General features: G+C 46.6%; 1 protein-coding gene across 2 annotated transcripts in view; it reads left to right on the top strand.

Annotated features, from left to right (window-relative positions):
• The window catches only part of TTLL9 (tubulin tyrosine ligase like 9), a 34,975-nt gene extending 20,423 nt beyond the window's left edge, over positions 1 to 14,552 (top strand). For both annotated transcript variants that reach the window (XM_036418613.2, XM_036418612.2), the window contains 6 exons: positions 454 to 541; positions 5,283 to 5,341; positions 6,138 to 6,334; positions 7,625 to 7,738; positions 9,008 to 9,132; positions 13,477 to 14,552. In XM_036418613.2, coding sequence (XP_036274506.1) covers positions 454 to 541; positions 5,283 to 5,341; positions 6,138 to 6,334; positions 7,625 to 7,738; positions 9,008 to 9,132; positions 13,477 to 13,553 — 660 coding nt within the window. In that variant the 3' untranslated portion in view covers positions 13,554 to 14,552. The remainder of the gene's footprint in view (positions 1 to 453; positions 542 to 5,282; positions 5,342 to 6,137; positions 6,335 to 7,624; positions 7,739 to 9,007; positions 9,133 to 13,476) is intronic.
• The last annotated feature ends 929 nt before the right edge of the window (positions 14,553 to 15,481 follow it).

Genomic DNA, 15,481 nt, shown 5'->3' with positions numbered 1-15,481 from the left:
CAAGGATGTGCTCTGACCGAGAACTGAACCATGACCTCCTGGTTCATGGGTCATGCTCAACCACTGAGCCACACCGGCCAGGCCATTCATTCAACGAACATTTAAACCTCCATGGTGCACTGCTCTATGTTGGATATAAGGAGATAAGCTCACCCACCGTCCAATGGGAACTGTGGACACACCCTGAGGTGGGGGTGTCACACGTGGGGGTGAGCAGAGAAGAAGCCCATCATTTTGTTTTCTTCTGCATCTTGCCCCTGCCCCACCCCAGAGAAAGAGGGGGGTAGAATCAAAGGAAGCTGATATTGGAGCAGATTCTGGAAGGGTGATGTGGGATAGAAGGAAGGGCCCACCAGGTGGAGGGAACAGCAGGCACGAAAGCTAGTAAGCGTGAAAGCACACGTATTTATTGCCCTTCCTCTTTGTCTTCCTCCGTTCCCTCCTCTGCCACAGTACATCCCCCTGCGGGCCTGGCTGTACCGGGACGGCTTCGCCCGCTTCTCCAACACCCGCTTCACACTCAGCAGCATTGATGACCAGTGTATCCTGGGATCGCACCCCCTCACCCCCCATGCACCCTTCCCTTCCTGTCCTTTGGCAGTCTGGAGAGAGCTCATCCATCCCACAGATGTGTGCTGAGCGCCTGCTGGATGCCAGGTTCTGGTCTGGGCACAGGAGAAACAGGCTTGGTCCCTTCCCTCTGGAGCTTCCAGTCTTGTGGGGGTGAGAGGCCCCAGCGATCTGAGGACAACAGCCCTGCTCCGCTCAGAGCAGCTCACCCTACACAGTCCTGCTGGATGGTCCTGCCATTCGCCTTGATTGGTATTCGCTGGATCTAATGTTCACATCTGTTAGTATTCATAAGATTGGACACTTTGAGCCCCTTTGGAGAGCCTTACATCCTTTCACACCCTTTTCTTCAGTGCCTAGTCATTGGTTCACTCATTCACTCAAATACAATGCCATTTGCACCCATCTAATTGGTAGGGAACAAAGATTTGATAAGACTCTGTGTTGGAAAGGTTGGGAGAATGCATACATTACTGGTGGGCGTGTACATTGGTGCCTTATTAGGAGGCAATCTGGGAAATGTCCATTGAAAGACAAATGCACATACCTTCTGACCCAGCAATTCTCCTTCTGGCTCTTTCTCCTACAGCTCCGCTCACAAGGTAGGAAAACGGAGGCTTAAAGGCTATTCACTGTATGTACAACCTCGTTTGTGAAAGTGAAAGAACAGGAAACGGCTAGAGGAGTGGTTCATTCATACAATGGACCAGGTTCATTGTTAAAAAGGAATGGGGGAAATGCTTTATGGACTGATATGAAATAATCTGGTGTGAAGGCGCCATTTCCTTATATACATCCTTATACCTTTTGAATCATGTGAATCTATTGTCTGTTTAAAATATCAACATCAAAAAATGTTTTTAAGCCTGGCCGGTGTAGCTCAGTGGTTGAGCATCAACCTATGTACCAGCAGGCCGTGGTTCAGTTCCCTGTCAGGGCACATGTCCAGTTTGCGGGCTCCATCCCAGTGGGGGATAGGAGGCAGCCCATCAACGATTCTCTCTCCCTCTCCCTTCCTCTTGGAAATTAGTAAAAATATTTTTAAATGTTTTTAAGATTTTTAGACCCGAGCATCAGATAAAAAGGAATAAACAGCGCAGGAATACTCAAAGGTAAATCAGCAGGGTTGGATTGCCTACTTATGGGAGAGACGGGAATGGAAGATGAGGCTGCTGAGCTGCTGATCTGGGTGATCCAGCTAATGCTTTTAGCCAATTCACAGCAGTCAGCCTTAATTCCATCATTCGATTAAGTGACTGTCCAAGGTAATGCATTTGCCTTGCCTGCATGTTAGGGTGGGAGTAGGCCCTCCTGAGAATTTTTTTTTTTTTTTTTTACCAACGTCAACATTTCCTGTGTGTGTGTGTGTGTGTGTGTGTATGTGCTCTTTTTTTTTTTTTAATCTAACAAGCATTTATCAGATGCAAGCCATCAAATTTATTTTAATTTCATTTTGTTTTCCATCTTGTTTTCATTTTATTTGGTTTTAATTAAGATTAAATGATGCAGGTAATGTAGTTAGAACAGTGCCAAGCCCAGAGTGGCTGCTGAGGACAAGGAGGGGCACCGCTCTCCCATTTCCAAGTGTTTGCCGACTTCTAGGCGTCACGGGCACTTCTCAAACAGACCAAGGCCCAGCGCGAGTTTCTATTTAATGAGGCTTTGCTGCTTCCCCAGTGAGTGACTGTGTGTCATTTTCCACCCCTTCTAATTGTTTTTAACTTTTAATATTGAAAGATTAAAAAAAATATTTTAAAACTGCAGAAATCCATGCATCTAACATCAAGTAGAACAGATATTAATATTTTGCCACATTTGCTTCAGATATTACACACCAACTTTTAAAATAATAAACCAACTTTGGATCACAAAGCCTTAAGACATGTTTTTAACCTGACTTTTATAATTGTGCATAAAAATATATAATAGTTTGATATATATTGTTTATAGATAAATTAGTCAATATATAAACACAAAATACAAAAATATTCACCTCAACATTGAAATAGTAAAATGTAGAAACAGCCTGGCCAGTGTGGCTCAGTGGTTGAGCGTTGACCTGTGAATCAGGAGGTCAGGGTTCAATTTTTTATTGGTTTCAGAGAGGAAGGGAGAGGGAGAGAGATATATAAAAATCAATGATCAGAGAGAATCACTAATTGGCTGCCACATGTATGCCCCGCATTGGGGATCAAGCCCACAATCCAAGCATATGTCCTGACCAGGAATAGATTCTAGTTTGGTTGACCTCATGGTTCATAGTCAACACTCAACCACTGAGCCACACTGGACAAGCTACACATCTTTTCATGTGCTTGTTGGGCATTTGTAAATCTTCTTTGGGGAAATGTCTACTCAAAGTCTTAGCCCTCTTTTAAATTGGATTATTTGCCTCTTTAATTGTTGAGCTATAGGAGTTCTTTACCTATTTTTTAAATAGTATTTCCTTCTTAGATACATGACTTACAAATATCCTCTTCCATTTTTGTGGGCTGTCATTTATTTTTAAAGACTTTTTGTTGTTCACGGCAAAACTGAGAGAAAGGTAAAGAGATTTCCCACATATTTTGCCTCCACAAATACACATAGCCTCCCCTGTTATCAACATTAACCCACATCAACACATCATAATCACCCAAAGTCCATAATTTACATTAAGGCTGTAACTTCTATGGGTTTGGACAAATGCATAATGACATGTCTCCATCATTATTGTATCATGCAGAGTATTTCCACTGCCCTAAAAATCCTGTGCTCCACCTTTTCATTTTCTGGATAATGTCCTTTGAAGCACAAAAGTTGTTTTGGAGTATATGTGTGTGTGTGTGTGTTTTCATTCTCACTTGAGAATGTTTTTTTCCATTGATCTTTAGAGAGAAAGTGGAAGGGAGGGAGGAAGGGGAGAGAGAAAGAGAGGAACATTAAAGTGAGAGAGACGTTTAGATTGGTTGCCTCCCACATGTGTCCTGACTGGGGGCCGGGGATCAAACCTGCAACAAAGGTACGTGCCCTTGACCAGGAATCAAACCCTCAACCCTTTGGTCCACAGGTTGGTGCTCTAACTACTGAAAACTGGCCAGAGCGAAGCACAAAAGGTTTTAATTCTGATGAGGTTCAACTTATCTACTCTTTCTTTTGTCACTCATGCTTTTGGTGTCACATCTAAGGAGCTCTGACTAAGCTTATTTCTATGTTTTACTTTTAAGAGAATTAAAGTTTTAGCTCTTCTGTTTAGGTCCAAGATGCATTTGGAGTTAATTTCTGTCTATAGTATGAGGAAGGGTCCAACCTTATTCTCTTACATGTGCATATCCAGGCGTCCTGGCCCATTTGTTGAAAAGCCTATGCTTGCCCCCACTGACCTGCCTTGGCACACTTTTCAAAACTCGGTTGGCCATAAACCTAAGGGCTCTTTTGATTATTTAGTGGCTTGTTATGTGCTTATTCTTTTGAAATTACGATAGAAGAAGTCTCAGACAAATTTGGAAAAAAAAGTATTTGGAAATCTCTAAAGAAGACATTCTAGAACAATGGTGCTAACGAAGATGCCCGCCTTCCTCTGCCGGACATGCTGCAAACAGGGAGCAGCACGTGTTTTGGGGAATTACCGTTGGGTTAGTTACCTAGAACCTCTACCTCCCAGTCAGCCTGGAGGAAGTTACACCTCGTGGTTATTTCATGAGGTGAAGTGCAGTGCGGGAGGGAAGGTGTTGGGGGAGGGAGAGTGTTGGTGGAGGGGTGTTCTGAATGGCTGTCCCTTTACCTCTCTGAGCTTCCGTTTCTCTTCTTTGAGATGGGAGTAATTTGAGGAACAAATGAGATGATTTGTGAGAAATGCTCTGTAAGCTCCACAGTGTTGTCGATGTTACTGGTGGTCACCATGGTGATGATAGCAAAAGGCAGACTCTTAGAGCTGGGACCTCAAAGGCCATCTTGACCCCACCTCAGAGCTGGATCACTTTTTCAATATTCCTACAAAGTGGCCACCCAGCACAAACCCCTCCGGTGACAGAAAGCACAGAATATCCCAAGATGGCTGGATTTAGTCTCTCTAGTTGTTAGAAAATGTTCTCCTCTTGAGTTAAAATATTATAACAGCTATAGCTGGCACTATAAGAGGTGCTTCTATATAGAATGTTATCTAATCTTTCAAATAGTTCTGTGAGGTCAACATATTACTAGAGGCCTGATGCACAAAGTTTCATGCAAGAATGGGCCTTCCTTCCCCTGGCTGCCGGCAGCACCTTTGCTCTGGTTGGAGCTGCCTTTCTGCCTTCCCACACTGCCTAGAGGCCTGGAGTGGCTGGGGTGGTGCAGAATGCCCCCAGCCGCTTGGCACCTGTGTATGCAAATTAACCCACCACCTTTGTTGGGTTAATTTGCATACTCACTCCTAATTGGCTGATGGGCATCGTGAAGGTATGGCCAATTAGCATGTTACTCTTTTATTAGGTAGATGTACTCCCATCAAATATGTAAGAAAATAGACTTTTAAGAGTTTTTTTTTTGCTTAAGGGCTCGGAGCCAGTAACAATCAGGCAGGATTTGAACCCTGGCCCATCTGACTCTAAAGCCCATGCGTGACCTCTGGGCTGTTTTTGTGCCTGTCCCATCAATTCCCAAGGAAGGGTCTTACTTTGGTCCCTGGGGCTACATGGAGCAGGACTCACTCTTGTTGTCCGCACTGATCCTTGACCACCAACCTCGGCCAGATGTGCACCTCACCAATGTCGCCGTGCAAAAGACGTCCCCTGACTACCACCCAAAGAAGGTGAGCAAGCTGGGCTTCCGCCCGCCGGCACAGCCTCTGGGATGGCTGGGTGATGAGTTAGAGTGCCACAGAGCCCAGGACAGGCTTGTCTTGGGATCATAGTTTTCAGTGCAGTCAGGCCCACCCTTCCCATTTGCAGTGCCCAGGGCAAGAGTACAAACGGAGGCCCATGCATAGTGTCTGGATATTTAAAAGTTATAAGCCAAACTAGCATACCCTCTGACAAAATGTGCTATCCTACTGACCTGACAGATATGCTTCTATTTATTATCATCTATCTACCTATCTTCTGTCTAATAACCTACAAGGCCAGGTTCAAATTTAGAATTCTATGACTTCTAAGAGTTAAGAGCCAGAACAGAAGTGCACAGGGAGAAATGGCCCCCAGCTCATATCCGCACAGTGGGGGCCTCCTGCATACCCCCCGACCCTACTACAAACAGCAGGTGATCATTCTCTGGGCCTTGGGATGCACACATGGTCAGTGCAATCTGTCATCCGGGAAGTAGGCCCAGGAAGAGGCCTGCACAGAGCATTTGGGGCAAGGACTGGGGCTGTGAGTTTAGGCTCTGCTCTAGAAGGAGAGGCACATACTCTCTGGCTGGACACATCCCCTTGGGCTTACAGAGTCTTTGTCCCAAAAGGAAGGACACCCTTGGGTTCTCCTGGTTATAGGCCTCAGGGATGGGTTCCTCTAGTCCAAGCCCGAGGGCCCCGTTGATTGTTGGAAGGTCCGGGCAGCCCAGGTCCCGGTTAACAAAGGCTCCCTCTCCCAACCTGGGTGCACGGGCCCCAGGGCTGCAAATGGATGCTCCAGCGCTTCCGACAGTACCTGGCGTCCAAGCACGGCCCAGAAGCAGTGGAGTCGCTCTTCAGTGACATGGACAACATCTTCATCAAGAGCCTGCAGAGCGTGCAGAAGGTGATCATCAGTGACAAGCACTGCTTTGAGCTGTACGGCTATGACATCCTCATAGACCAGGACCTCAAGCCGTAAGTGGATGGGCCTGTGGCCCTGGAGAGCCAGAGGGCACATGTTCCACCCAGACAGCCTGGGTCTGGCCTCAGCTCTGCCTCTTCCTAGTTAGGCACACTTTCTGTTGCCTCAGTTTGCCCAATTGTAAAATGGTTGCTGTGCCTATAACATTGTAGTGAGGAATAAATGAAGTATAGGGCACTGAGCCTCATGGCTGGCACTGAGAGGCCTTTCCTAAATATACGCTGAGTCGGGGATCCTCCTCTGGTCCCAGCAAGAAAATGACCCTCTGTAAGCCCTGGTGCTTTCCAGATGCAAAGTGCCTTCACCAGGTTGATCCCTGTCAAGAATTTGGTGCATCCCTCAGTGTCCATGATGTTGAACTGATGAGTAGAACAAACTGCGGTGGCAGGGACCACAGCAATGGCCCTCATGCAACACCCTTGGGGTTATTCTGGGAACTTGAGGTCACCCAGTAAGTCAAGGGCAGAACCAGACCTATGGTCTTAGCTCCTGGGCTGAGCTGCTCCCGCCAGTCCGCAGCTACGGGGCCCAGCACCTCCTGAGGGTCACTGCATGGTACTGAGGGGCTTTCTGAGCCAGGAGTAGAAGACAAGACCGAAATCAGGCCCAGGCTCAGAGAAACAGGGTCAGTACCAGTGGGTCTCTCTCCTGTGCCCGTGGGATAAAAGTCATGCAAAAGCTGCCTGGGGTAAGACGCGGCTGTGGGCATCAGAGTGGATGCTGACAGGGGAAACAAACTCGGAGGAGGCAGGAGATAGTGGAAAGTGGGACCTGAGGCTCCCACTGACCTGCTGGGTGAGCCATTCCCTTCCAGTGCCCAGGTTCCTGGCTGTAAATGACTGGGTTACACAAAACAAGAGGCTGTAAACGAGGCCATTGGGTTGTCACCTGGAGTTTGGCCTTCAGAATCTTGTTTTTGTTTCTTTTTCATTGAAGTTCAGTGACAATCTCTAAACATTGGGAGATGGTCACACAAAATCTGGATTTTTGGCTTTTCTGGAAAACACAAGACAATCATGTAATCCTGGGTCACGCTCCTACAGGGCAACACTCCCCTGGAGCTGGCCTCAGCCGGACCTGTGGACATGGAATGCTCTTTCCAGTTCACCATAGCCCAGCCCCTGTGGGGTATCAGTTGTTTTCAAAAAGTTTTAGCCACGTGGAGAGAGTGACTCTGGGTGAATTGAGGATGAGGCCCAGGCACCCCATCTAGCCTCTCAGTGAAGTTTCCGGAGCTCCAGGGACCAGTAACCCTAAGACACCCCCCTCTCCTCCCTCCCCAGATGGCTCCTGGAGGTCAACGCGTCCCCATCGCTGACAGCCAGCAGCCAGGAGGACTATGAGCTCAAGACCTGCCTCCTGGAAGACACCCTGCACATCGTGGACATGGAGGCCAGGTGGGAACAGCCTCTCAGGCACCCCGTACCCGACAATCGGGGCTCCCACCCGAGAAGAGATAGAACCCAGAACCTTGGACTTGAGCGGCCCTCAGAGACACTAGCCTGCCCCGCTATTTTATAGACGGAGAGACTGAGATGTCCACACAGGGTTGGAGCCTGGTCCAAGGACCCAGCCCCTTGGGTCAGAGCAGACGACCACAGCTTTCTGAGATTTGGTCCGGCAGGATTTCCTGGACACACTTCCTGAGAGTGGGACCCTGGACCAGTCATTCCACCTCTGCGAGCTTGTTTCCTCATCTGTGTCTACCTCTCAGGATTGTTAGGTCAATTTACCTAGATAACTTACTGTCAACTGCCTAGCACTACAGTAAGTGCTCAGTGAGAGGCTATATATTGTTATTACAATGTGTCCATAAGGAAAATTCAGGGCCTGACTTCAATATGTGTTGGTTGGTCTGTCTTCTCACTCCTTCCCCTCCCTCTACCCTTCCCTCCTAACCTCCCTACCTCTATCACTCCCTCCATTCCTCCCTCGCTCTATCGCTTTATCCTTCCATTCCTTCCTCCCTCCATCCCTCTCCCTCATTCCTTTTTATCTTTCCTTCTTTATTAGTTTTTTTCTCAATTATTTCAGCAATAGTTTGAGGGCTGACTCTTATTGCTCATGAGTGGGGTTTGGGTCACATGCCCTCTCTGAAACAATCATTATAACTCTGATTAACCAGGCCTAGGCCTTGTGTTCATCTCCCAGGGGATGGGGTCAACCTCACCTGAGCCATGTAAGTGAGAGAGGGAGAATGGTTCTCAAAGGAAAAACCGAGGCACTCTTAGGCTGAAAGAAGGTAAAATGGATGCTGAGCAGGAGGAACCTTGGGTGTCCACTATATCTACCATCATTTAGTCATTCAACAAACACTTGAGCCTCATATATGTCAGGCCCTGTGCCACACACTGAGGACACAGTAAAGAATAGAACAGACCCACTTCCTGCCTTCATGAAATTTATGGTCTGGGGGAGACAGCAGAGTTTAAACCAGAATTCGGAAGTACCGAGGGCAAGTGTTTAAGCCATGGGACAAAAGTGGGGGACAGCCCCTCTGAGACCTGTGTGGGCACCTAGGAAACAGCTGGTGGATGGATGGGCAAAGGAGGGCATTCTGACAGTGTGGGGACCAGCAGCTGCAGGGATGATCAGGAACCTGGCCAGGGTCTTTGGTTCCTACCAGGTGCCCCTTCTCTAACCCGTTGTGTCTCCTGCCTATCCAGGCTCACAGGAAGAGAGAAGCGGGTGGGAGGCTTTGACCTCATGTGGAATGATGGCCCTGTCAGCAGAGAAGAGGGGGTTCCCGACTTGTCAGAAGTGGGGAACTTTGTGACCAACACACACCTTGGTACGTGGGGCCATGTGGGTAGTGGGCACCAGGGATGTGTCATGGGAGGTTCCGGGTAGTCTAAGACCGGCAGCTTGGCACAGCTGTCTGCCCTGGACCAAGACGTAACCTCTCTGTTCCTCACCTGTAAAATGGAGATTAACTAGTTTCTATTTCAATATATGCCTGGCACATAGTGAGAGATATTATTAATCAGGAGGTAGATTTCAAAAGGTTTAGGAAAACAACTCCCCTCCCATGATAGATTAAAGAGAAATTAAGGACTTCAGGGCTTGACTTTAAAACTTGGTGTTTAAAAAATGAAAATGTTGCCAGTCCGGTGAGGCTCAGCTGGTTGAGTTGTGTCCCACGCACCAGAGGCCCTGGTTCTGTTCCCGGTCAGGGCATATGCCAGGGTTGCAGGCTCAATCCCCGGTAAGGGGGAGCAGGAGACAGCCGGCAATTAGGGGGTGTGCAGGGGGCATTCAATTGACGTTTCTATCTATCTCTCCCTCTCCCTTCCTCTCTGAAATAAAACACATTAAAAAATGAAAATTATTCACACTTATTGTAGACTATTTGAAAACTAAAGAAGGAAATGAAAAAAAATTATCCAGACACAACCATCTTTAACTATTTGGTGTGTTTCCTTCCAGTTTTTAAAAAAATGCATATATTCTATTTTTTTCTTTTACAGATTTGGCATAGGCCTGGAGTTTTCAGTCCCACTTTTCCATGTAGCATTTTCCACATGTTCAACAATATTAATAAGAGCCTATCTTTTGGAAACATTTATTTGCCAGGTCTAGACTAAATATTTTACATATGTTATCTCATTTTATTTTTAGGCAGCTTTTATTATCATTTTATAGATAAGAAAATGATTTCCAGATGTTACACAACTTGCTTAAGGTCTCGGTTTTAAGTGGTGAGCCAGGACCTGAACTCCAATCTGTCTGACGCTAAAACCTGAATAATATGTTTGACTGCTAGGCTCTCCTGACCCTTAGCACAGTTAAAAACAAAGTTCCCATACAGCTACAAAATAGTCTAGCTCACTAGGTGCCAAATTGGCTAAACCAATTTCTTGTAATAGAGCACATGGCATGATTTCAATTTTTCGCTTTTATAAACAATGGCAAGATGAACATCCTTTCACAGAAAGCTCACTGAGAAATCTGGCTGTTTCATTAGGACAGATTTCTAGAAATACAATTACTGGGTAAAAGGGATGGACTTATTATAGCCAGATTGCTTTCCGGGATGATTATTGAATTTTCCAGCTCTGAATTCAAACAAACAATAACACTTTAGCAACGTGTGCATTCCACTGATTATTGGTGAGGTTTCAGATTTTTAATTTGCATTTCTTCTTTGGTTAGCTGTCCGTACTCAATCTATTTTTCAATGGGTTGTTTACACTTTTTTAAATGTATAAAGGCCTTGGCTATAAATATGTTAAAGATATCACCTCTCTGTGAAGCTTATTGTAAACATTTTACTGAGTTTGTAATTTGCTTTTTAAATGCTCTTCGTGGCATCTTTTTATTTTTTATGAAAAGGTTTTAAACTTTTTTCGGGTTTGGTATGATTTAGGATTGGGCTTGGCGAAAAGCAACAAAAAAACCAACTAGTGGTTAGCCAGAGAGGGACTGCTTTGTCCTGAGCCACAGGAAGTCTTGGGGCTAGTGGGGCAGGGTGGCACAATGGCAGCCTGATGCCCTTTCCTCTTTTTGCTTTGCCATGCGTAGTAGGTTACCTTGGTGCTCGTGCTTGTTGCCTCAGGTTGCTCAGGTAGCAAGATGGCTGCTCCAACTCCAGAAACTCTGTCCTGGTCCCAGGCAGAAAGAAACATCAGGCTCAAGGACCAAAGCCTTTCCTTCAAGCTTTGATTGTTTATTCCAAAAGGGATGCCCTCCCGGGACCTCTGCTGACATCCATCAGCGCTGGCTCTCATGGCCACCCATGATGCAAGGAAGCCTGGGATGTCCAGCAGTTTGCCTAGAGGAAGGCAAAGGAGAGGAAGTTTGTGAATGGCTTTTCCACAGCAGATCCCTAGTGTCTGCCAAAGTGCGTGTTTGGAGGATGACTACATAATGCTTTCAAGCTGTGGATACAACCACCTGGAGCTCTTGTTTAAATGAAGAATATGATTCACTAGGTCTGGAGTGAGGCCTAAAATCCTGCACATCTGACAAGTTCCCAGGTGATGCTCTCTATTGGTTAACGGTTACTGTGTAACAAACCTTCCCCAAACCTCACAGCTTCAAACAGCTGCCTTATTTGCTATTCATTCTCCAGGTGTCGCCTACAGTCACTAAGGGCTCCAGCACCCAGCAATGCGCTGAGATTTGGTAGCCTAGGACAGTGTTTCCCAACCTTCTCTCATGATGAGAATCACCTGGTGGAGTTGTTAAAACACAGATTCCCGAATCCCAACTAAGAAGTGCTAAACTAGAATTTTTGAGAACATATAGGTAAAATTGCATACCTAACTTAGTGCTCTGTATATAAAATCTGTCTTAGAGCACTAGTTAAGTATACAATTTTACCTATATGTTCCCAAAAATTCTAGTTTAGCACTTCTTAGTTGGGATCCGGGAATCTGTGTTTTAACAACTCCACCAGGTGATTCTCATCATGAGAGAAGGTTGGGAAACACTGGCCTAGGATAGCTTCATTGCGTGTGTGGTGGTTGATAATGATTGTCAGCTGGGCCTCTTTCTAGGTGGTCATTTGTCCTCCAGCAGTGTTGCCTGGCTTCTTCGCATGGTAGTCCCAGGGTTCCAATAAGGAGAGGAAGATGTAGTGAAACCTCTTGACCCCCAGGCTTGGGCTTTTAAGTCCCAAAGTATCATTCCTCCACAGCCCATTAGTTAAAGCTAGTCCAGCCCACATTCACAGGGCAAGGAAATAGACTCCACCTCTTGTGGGAAGAACAGCAGTCACCCTGCAGACAGATGCGCATGTAGGAAAGGGAGAGGTTGTTGCAGCTCTCCTTGCTAACAATCCATCTCAGATGTCGATGCTGCTGTTTTCTGGGCCCTGTTTGAGTAGCAAAGATTCAGGACATCTTGGCTTCTCCACTTTGGCCGCCTATTGGAATCACCAGGGACCTTTAAAAAAGACCAATGCCTGCTGGAGATAAAGATGCAGTTGGTCTGGACATCGATATTTTTTAAATCTCCCGGATGACACTAAAGCACAGCCTAGATTGAAAGCCACTGCTTGAGGAGTCTCTAGATAACTCCCAAGTATCCAGTGGAGTGTGGGCATATGGTCGTGAACACCAGAGGAGCTGGCTGGGAGTGGGAAGAGTATTGATGAAATGCATTATGGATGTGTTGAGAGATCTCCTGGTGAAAAGATCAGCAGATAACTCAGAGATGAGTCTAGAACTCCAAGAAGAAATTTGCATTGGACACAAATATTTGGGAGTTATGAACGAGCCACTTGCAGTTAAAGCTAAGGTTCTTAGCTTTGAAGCCTTGACAATCAGTGAGCACCTAGGAGTTAGGAATGGGGCTTTGGGTGCTAAGAAAGATGGCTGTCTCCTCCAGGTCAGTAGTTGTGGCCATGTGGATTCATCATTCAGCCAGCATTTGTGAGTGCCATCAATGTGCCTGGCACAAGATTCAGTGACCATGGAATTGCTTCAAGGATCAACTCTGAGAGCAAACAGGAAGTGGTAACATTATGAATGTGCCAGGAGAGGAGGTGTCTCCAAAGTTCATGTTGGCCTCAGCCTGGACTACCTGGACACACATGAGAGCAGGGGCTACTATGGAAATATTTGTCTTAGCCAACTGTGCATGACACATGGGGCTGGGAAAGGGTACTACTAGGTACTAGGCACTGTGCTAGCTTTAAAGCATTTTCACTGACTAAAACCAGAGGAAAGCAATGTGGGCTAGTGGTTAGGAACTTGACTTCTGGAGCTAGATTAGCCTGGGTTCAAAACCCAGACCTGCTATTTTTTTGTGTGTGTGATTTGGAGCAAATAACTTGGCATCTGAACCTCGGTTTTTTTCTTCTACACATCATTCTGGTGAGATCTCAAGTCAATCCACATTCAGCACCTGAAGCAGTCCCTGAGGTAAGTCCCCAATGTTACCTTCCTTTGATGATCCTTACACTCATCCCATAAAGCAAGTATTTGGTTTACAGATGAGAAAACTGATGCATGAAGAGGAAAATTACCTGCTTGAGGGCCACAGCAGTTCAGGATGCAAACCATAAGCCATCCATAACTGCATGGCTGCTGTCTCCTCCTCCCAACAGGTAGCAGAAGCACAGGTCACTCCACTCCCAAACCCCTTTTCCTATGGACAGGACCTCCCAGCCAACACTCCACTTCCCTTCCAGGTTGCATCAATGATCGAAAAAAACAGCTGAGGCAGCTGTTCCGCTCCCTTCAAGGCCAGAAGAAAGCTTCCAGCTAATACCCAGCCGCTGAGAGGCAAGCGTCCCTGGAAGGTGCCATGTCATCCAGTCCTCTCCCCACTCCATGGCCAGCACAGCAGCACCTCAGAGCACACGCCTCCCTCCCTCTGGATGGGCCACAGCTGCTGCTGCTTGGGCGGGTCTCCTGGATTCCCCCACCAACCCCTGGGCACCTTTGCACCAGGAGACAGCCAATCCTCTGGACTGGATGGGTTTTAACCTCTAAAGATTGGCTTAGCTAATAGGCCCAAAGAGTAAGAACTCAGCAAATTCGACTATCCAGAGAGATCACATCTAATAAATGAGCACAGGCCTTACTCGCAGTTACTGGGCAGCAGGCTTGGCTCAGGGAATGCTGTGGGCTGCAGCGGTGTCCTGGCGTCACCCTTTGATGTCTCCCAGGAGGTTAGTGTTGAGAGTCCTCCAAGAGCAGAGGGTTCACGGGCTAGGGAACTTGTCTTAAGCTATGTTGGCAAGCAAGCAGTTATTAGATTGTTTATTGTGAGTCTGGAGGACTGAACCCTGCACATCTCCTTACAATAACCTGACCTTGCATGTCAGGGGAACCTGTGGAGCTCCCCTGGGGGAAAGCCAGCAGGCCAAAGCATCCCTGTTTCTCAGATGGACATGGGCCAGGAAGGCAGAGCTCCGTAGTAAGGGTCCCTGCAAAGGGGCACTTACCTAAGTCATCTAGGTGGCAGGTCCTCTCTGAGCTTTCCTACTTGAGGTTGGGAGCTGAGTTTCTTAAACTAGAAAACCTTGTGCTGGCAGGCAAGGAGATAGCATTCCCACGTTCCTACACCTCCTCTTAGTTTAACAGGAGTTACAAGTGGGCTGGTGGGCTAACTGCTCCATGGGGGACCCATTAGGGGGTCCCAGACAGCTCCCTCTACCACTCTTCCTGCTTCAGGACAGTTCTTCCAGCTACAAGAACAGAATCTGACTGCCCAGGGATGGGAAGGGCTTTTGGAAGTGAATACTGTGAAGTCCAGGAAATGAACCAGGTAGCTCTGGAAAGGCCAGAAACCAGCCATTCTGGGCCTCCTACCTTCATCTCTGTGACTGAGGAAAAGCCAGACAGCCCAAGGCATGGGGTTTACCTTTCCAGTAGGATCCAACTGGTTCTTTCTGTCCTTGAATCTACTTCGCTGGATAGGTAGGGGCAATGTTTCGAGGGAAATTATGAGCAAGGCAGTCCTATCAGATAATGTCTAGCAAAGTGAATGCTGCTACTCCCTACTTTTTAAATTTATATTTAAAAATATGCAATATAACAGCAACATGTTCTTTCCTTCCACCCCAAATATGCTGTTTGTTTTGAGGGAACCAAATAACTGGTGATTGCATACAAATCACCAGCTTATCAGACACCTGTCCTGCCCCCTTGCTTTTCTCAATCTTGGAGCTTGTTCCAAATCAGTGCTCAAAGAGCTTCCTTATTCTTGATTATAGCTGTGTAGCATCCCACTGCCTGCAGCCATCAATTCTTTTAATCTACTGTGGATATTTAGTTTCCAATTCCATCTCCCTACTGTTAGAACCAGTATGTGAAGAACACACAAATTTCTACTTAAAAAAAACCCCAAAAACCAAACAAAAAACACCTCAAAAGGATGCAACGTCACAATTCTGAGCCAAAGTTGACTTATGTAAGGTATTTTATTTGGCCAACACCAAAGTTTTAAAAATTTTTCTGAATTAGCAATATTTAAAAGACAGAAAATTCAACTTAAAAATGCAAACTGCTAGTTCCTCTTGAAGAAAGCATAGGATCTGGACATAGCAGCCTGTGTTCCAATAACACTGTCGGCAGCAGCTGAGGGCCGCAGGGGGCATGACAGTGTGCCTGCTATCATTTCAAGGAGGAGCCACTGCCCTTCATAGGTGGTATCCTAGGGGAGTGGTACGCCTTCAGTTAAGGACCAAG

Source organism: Pipistrellus kuhlii, unplaced genomic scaffold (assembly GCF_014108245.1).
Source record: "Pipistrellus kuhlii isolate mPipKuh1 unplaced genomic scaffold, mPipKuh1.p scaffold_m20_p_6, whole genome shotgun sequence".
NCBI classification, from domain to species: domain Eukaryota; kingdom Metazoa; phylum Chordata; class Mammalia; order Chiroptera; family Vespertilionidae; genus Pipistrellus; species Pipistrellus kuhlii.
The sequence above is the reverse complement of the archived record's forward strand: the minus strand, read 5'-3'. Positions and strand labels throughout refer to the sequence as shown.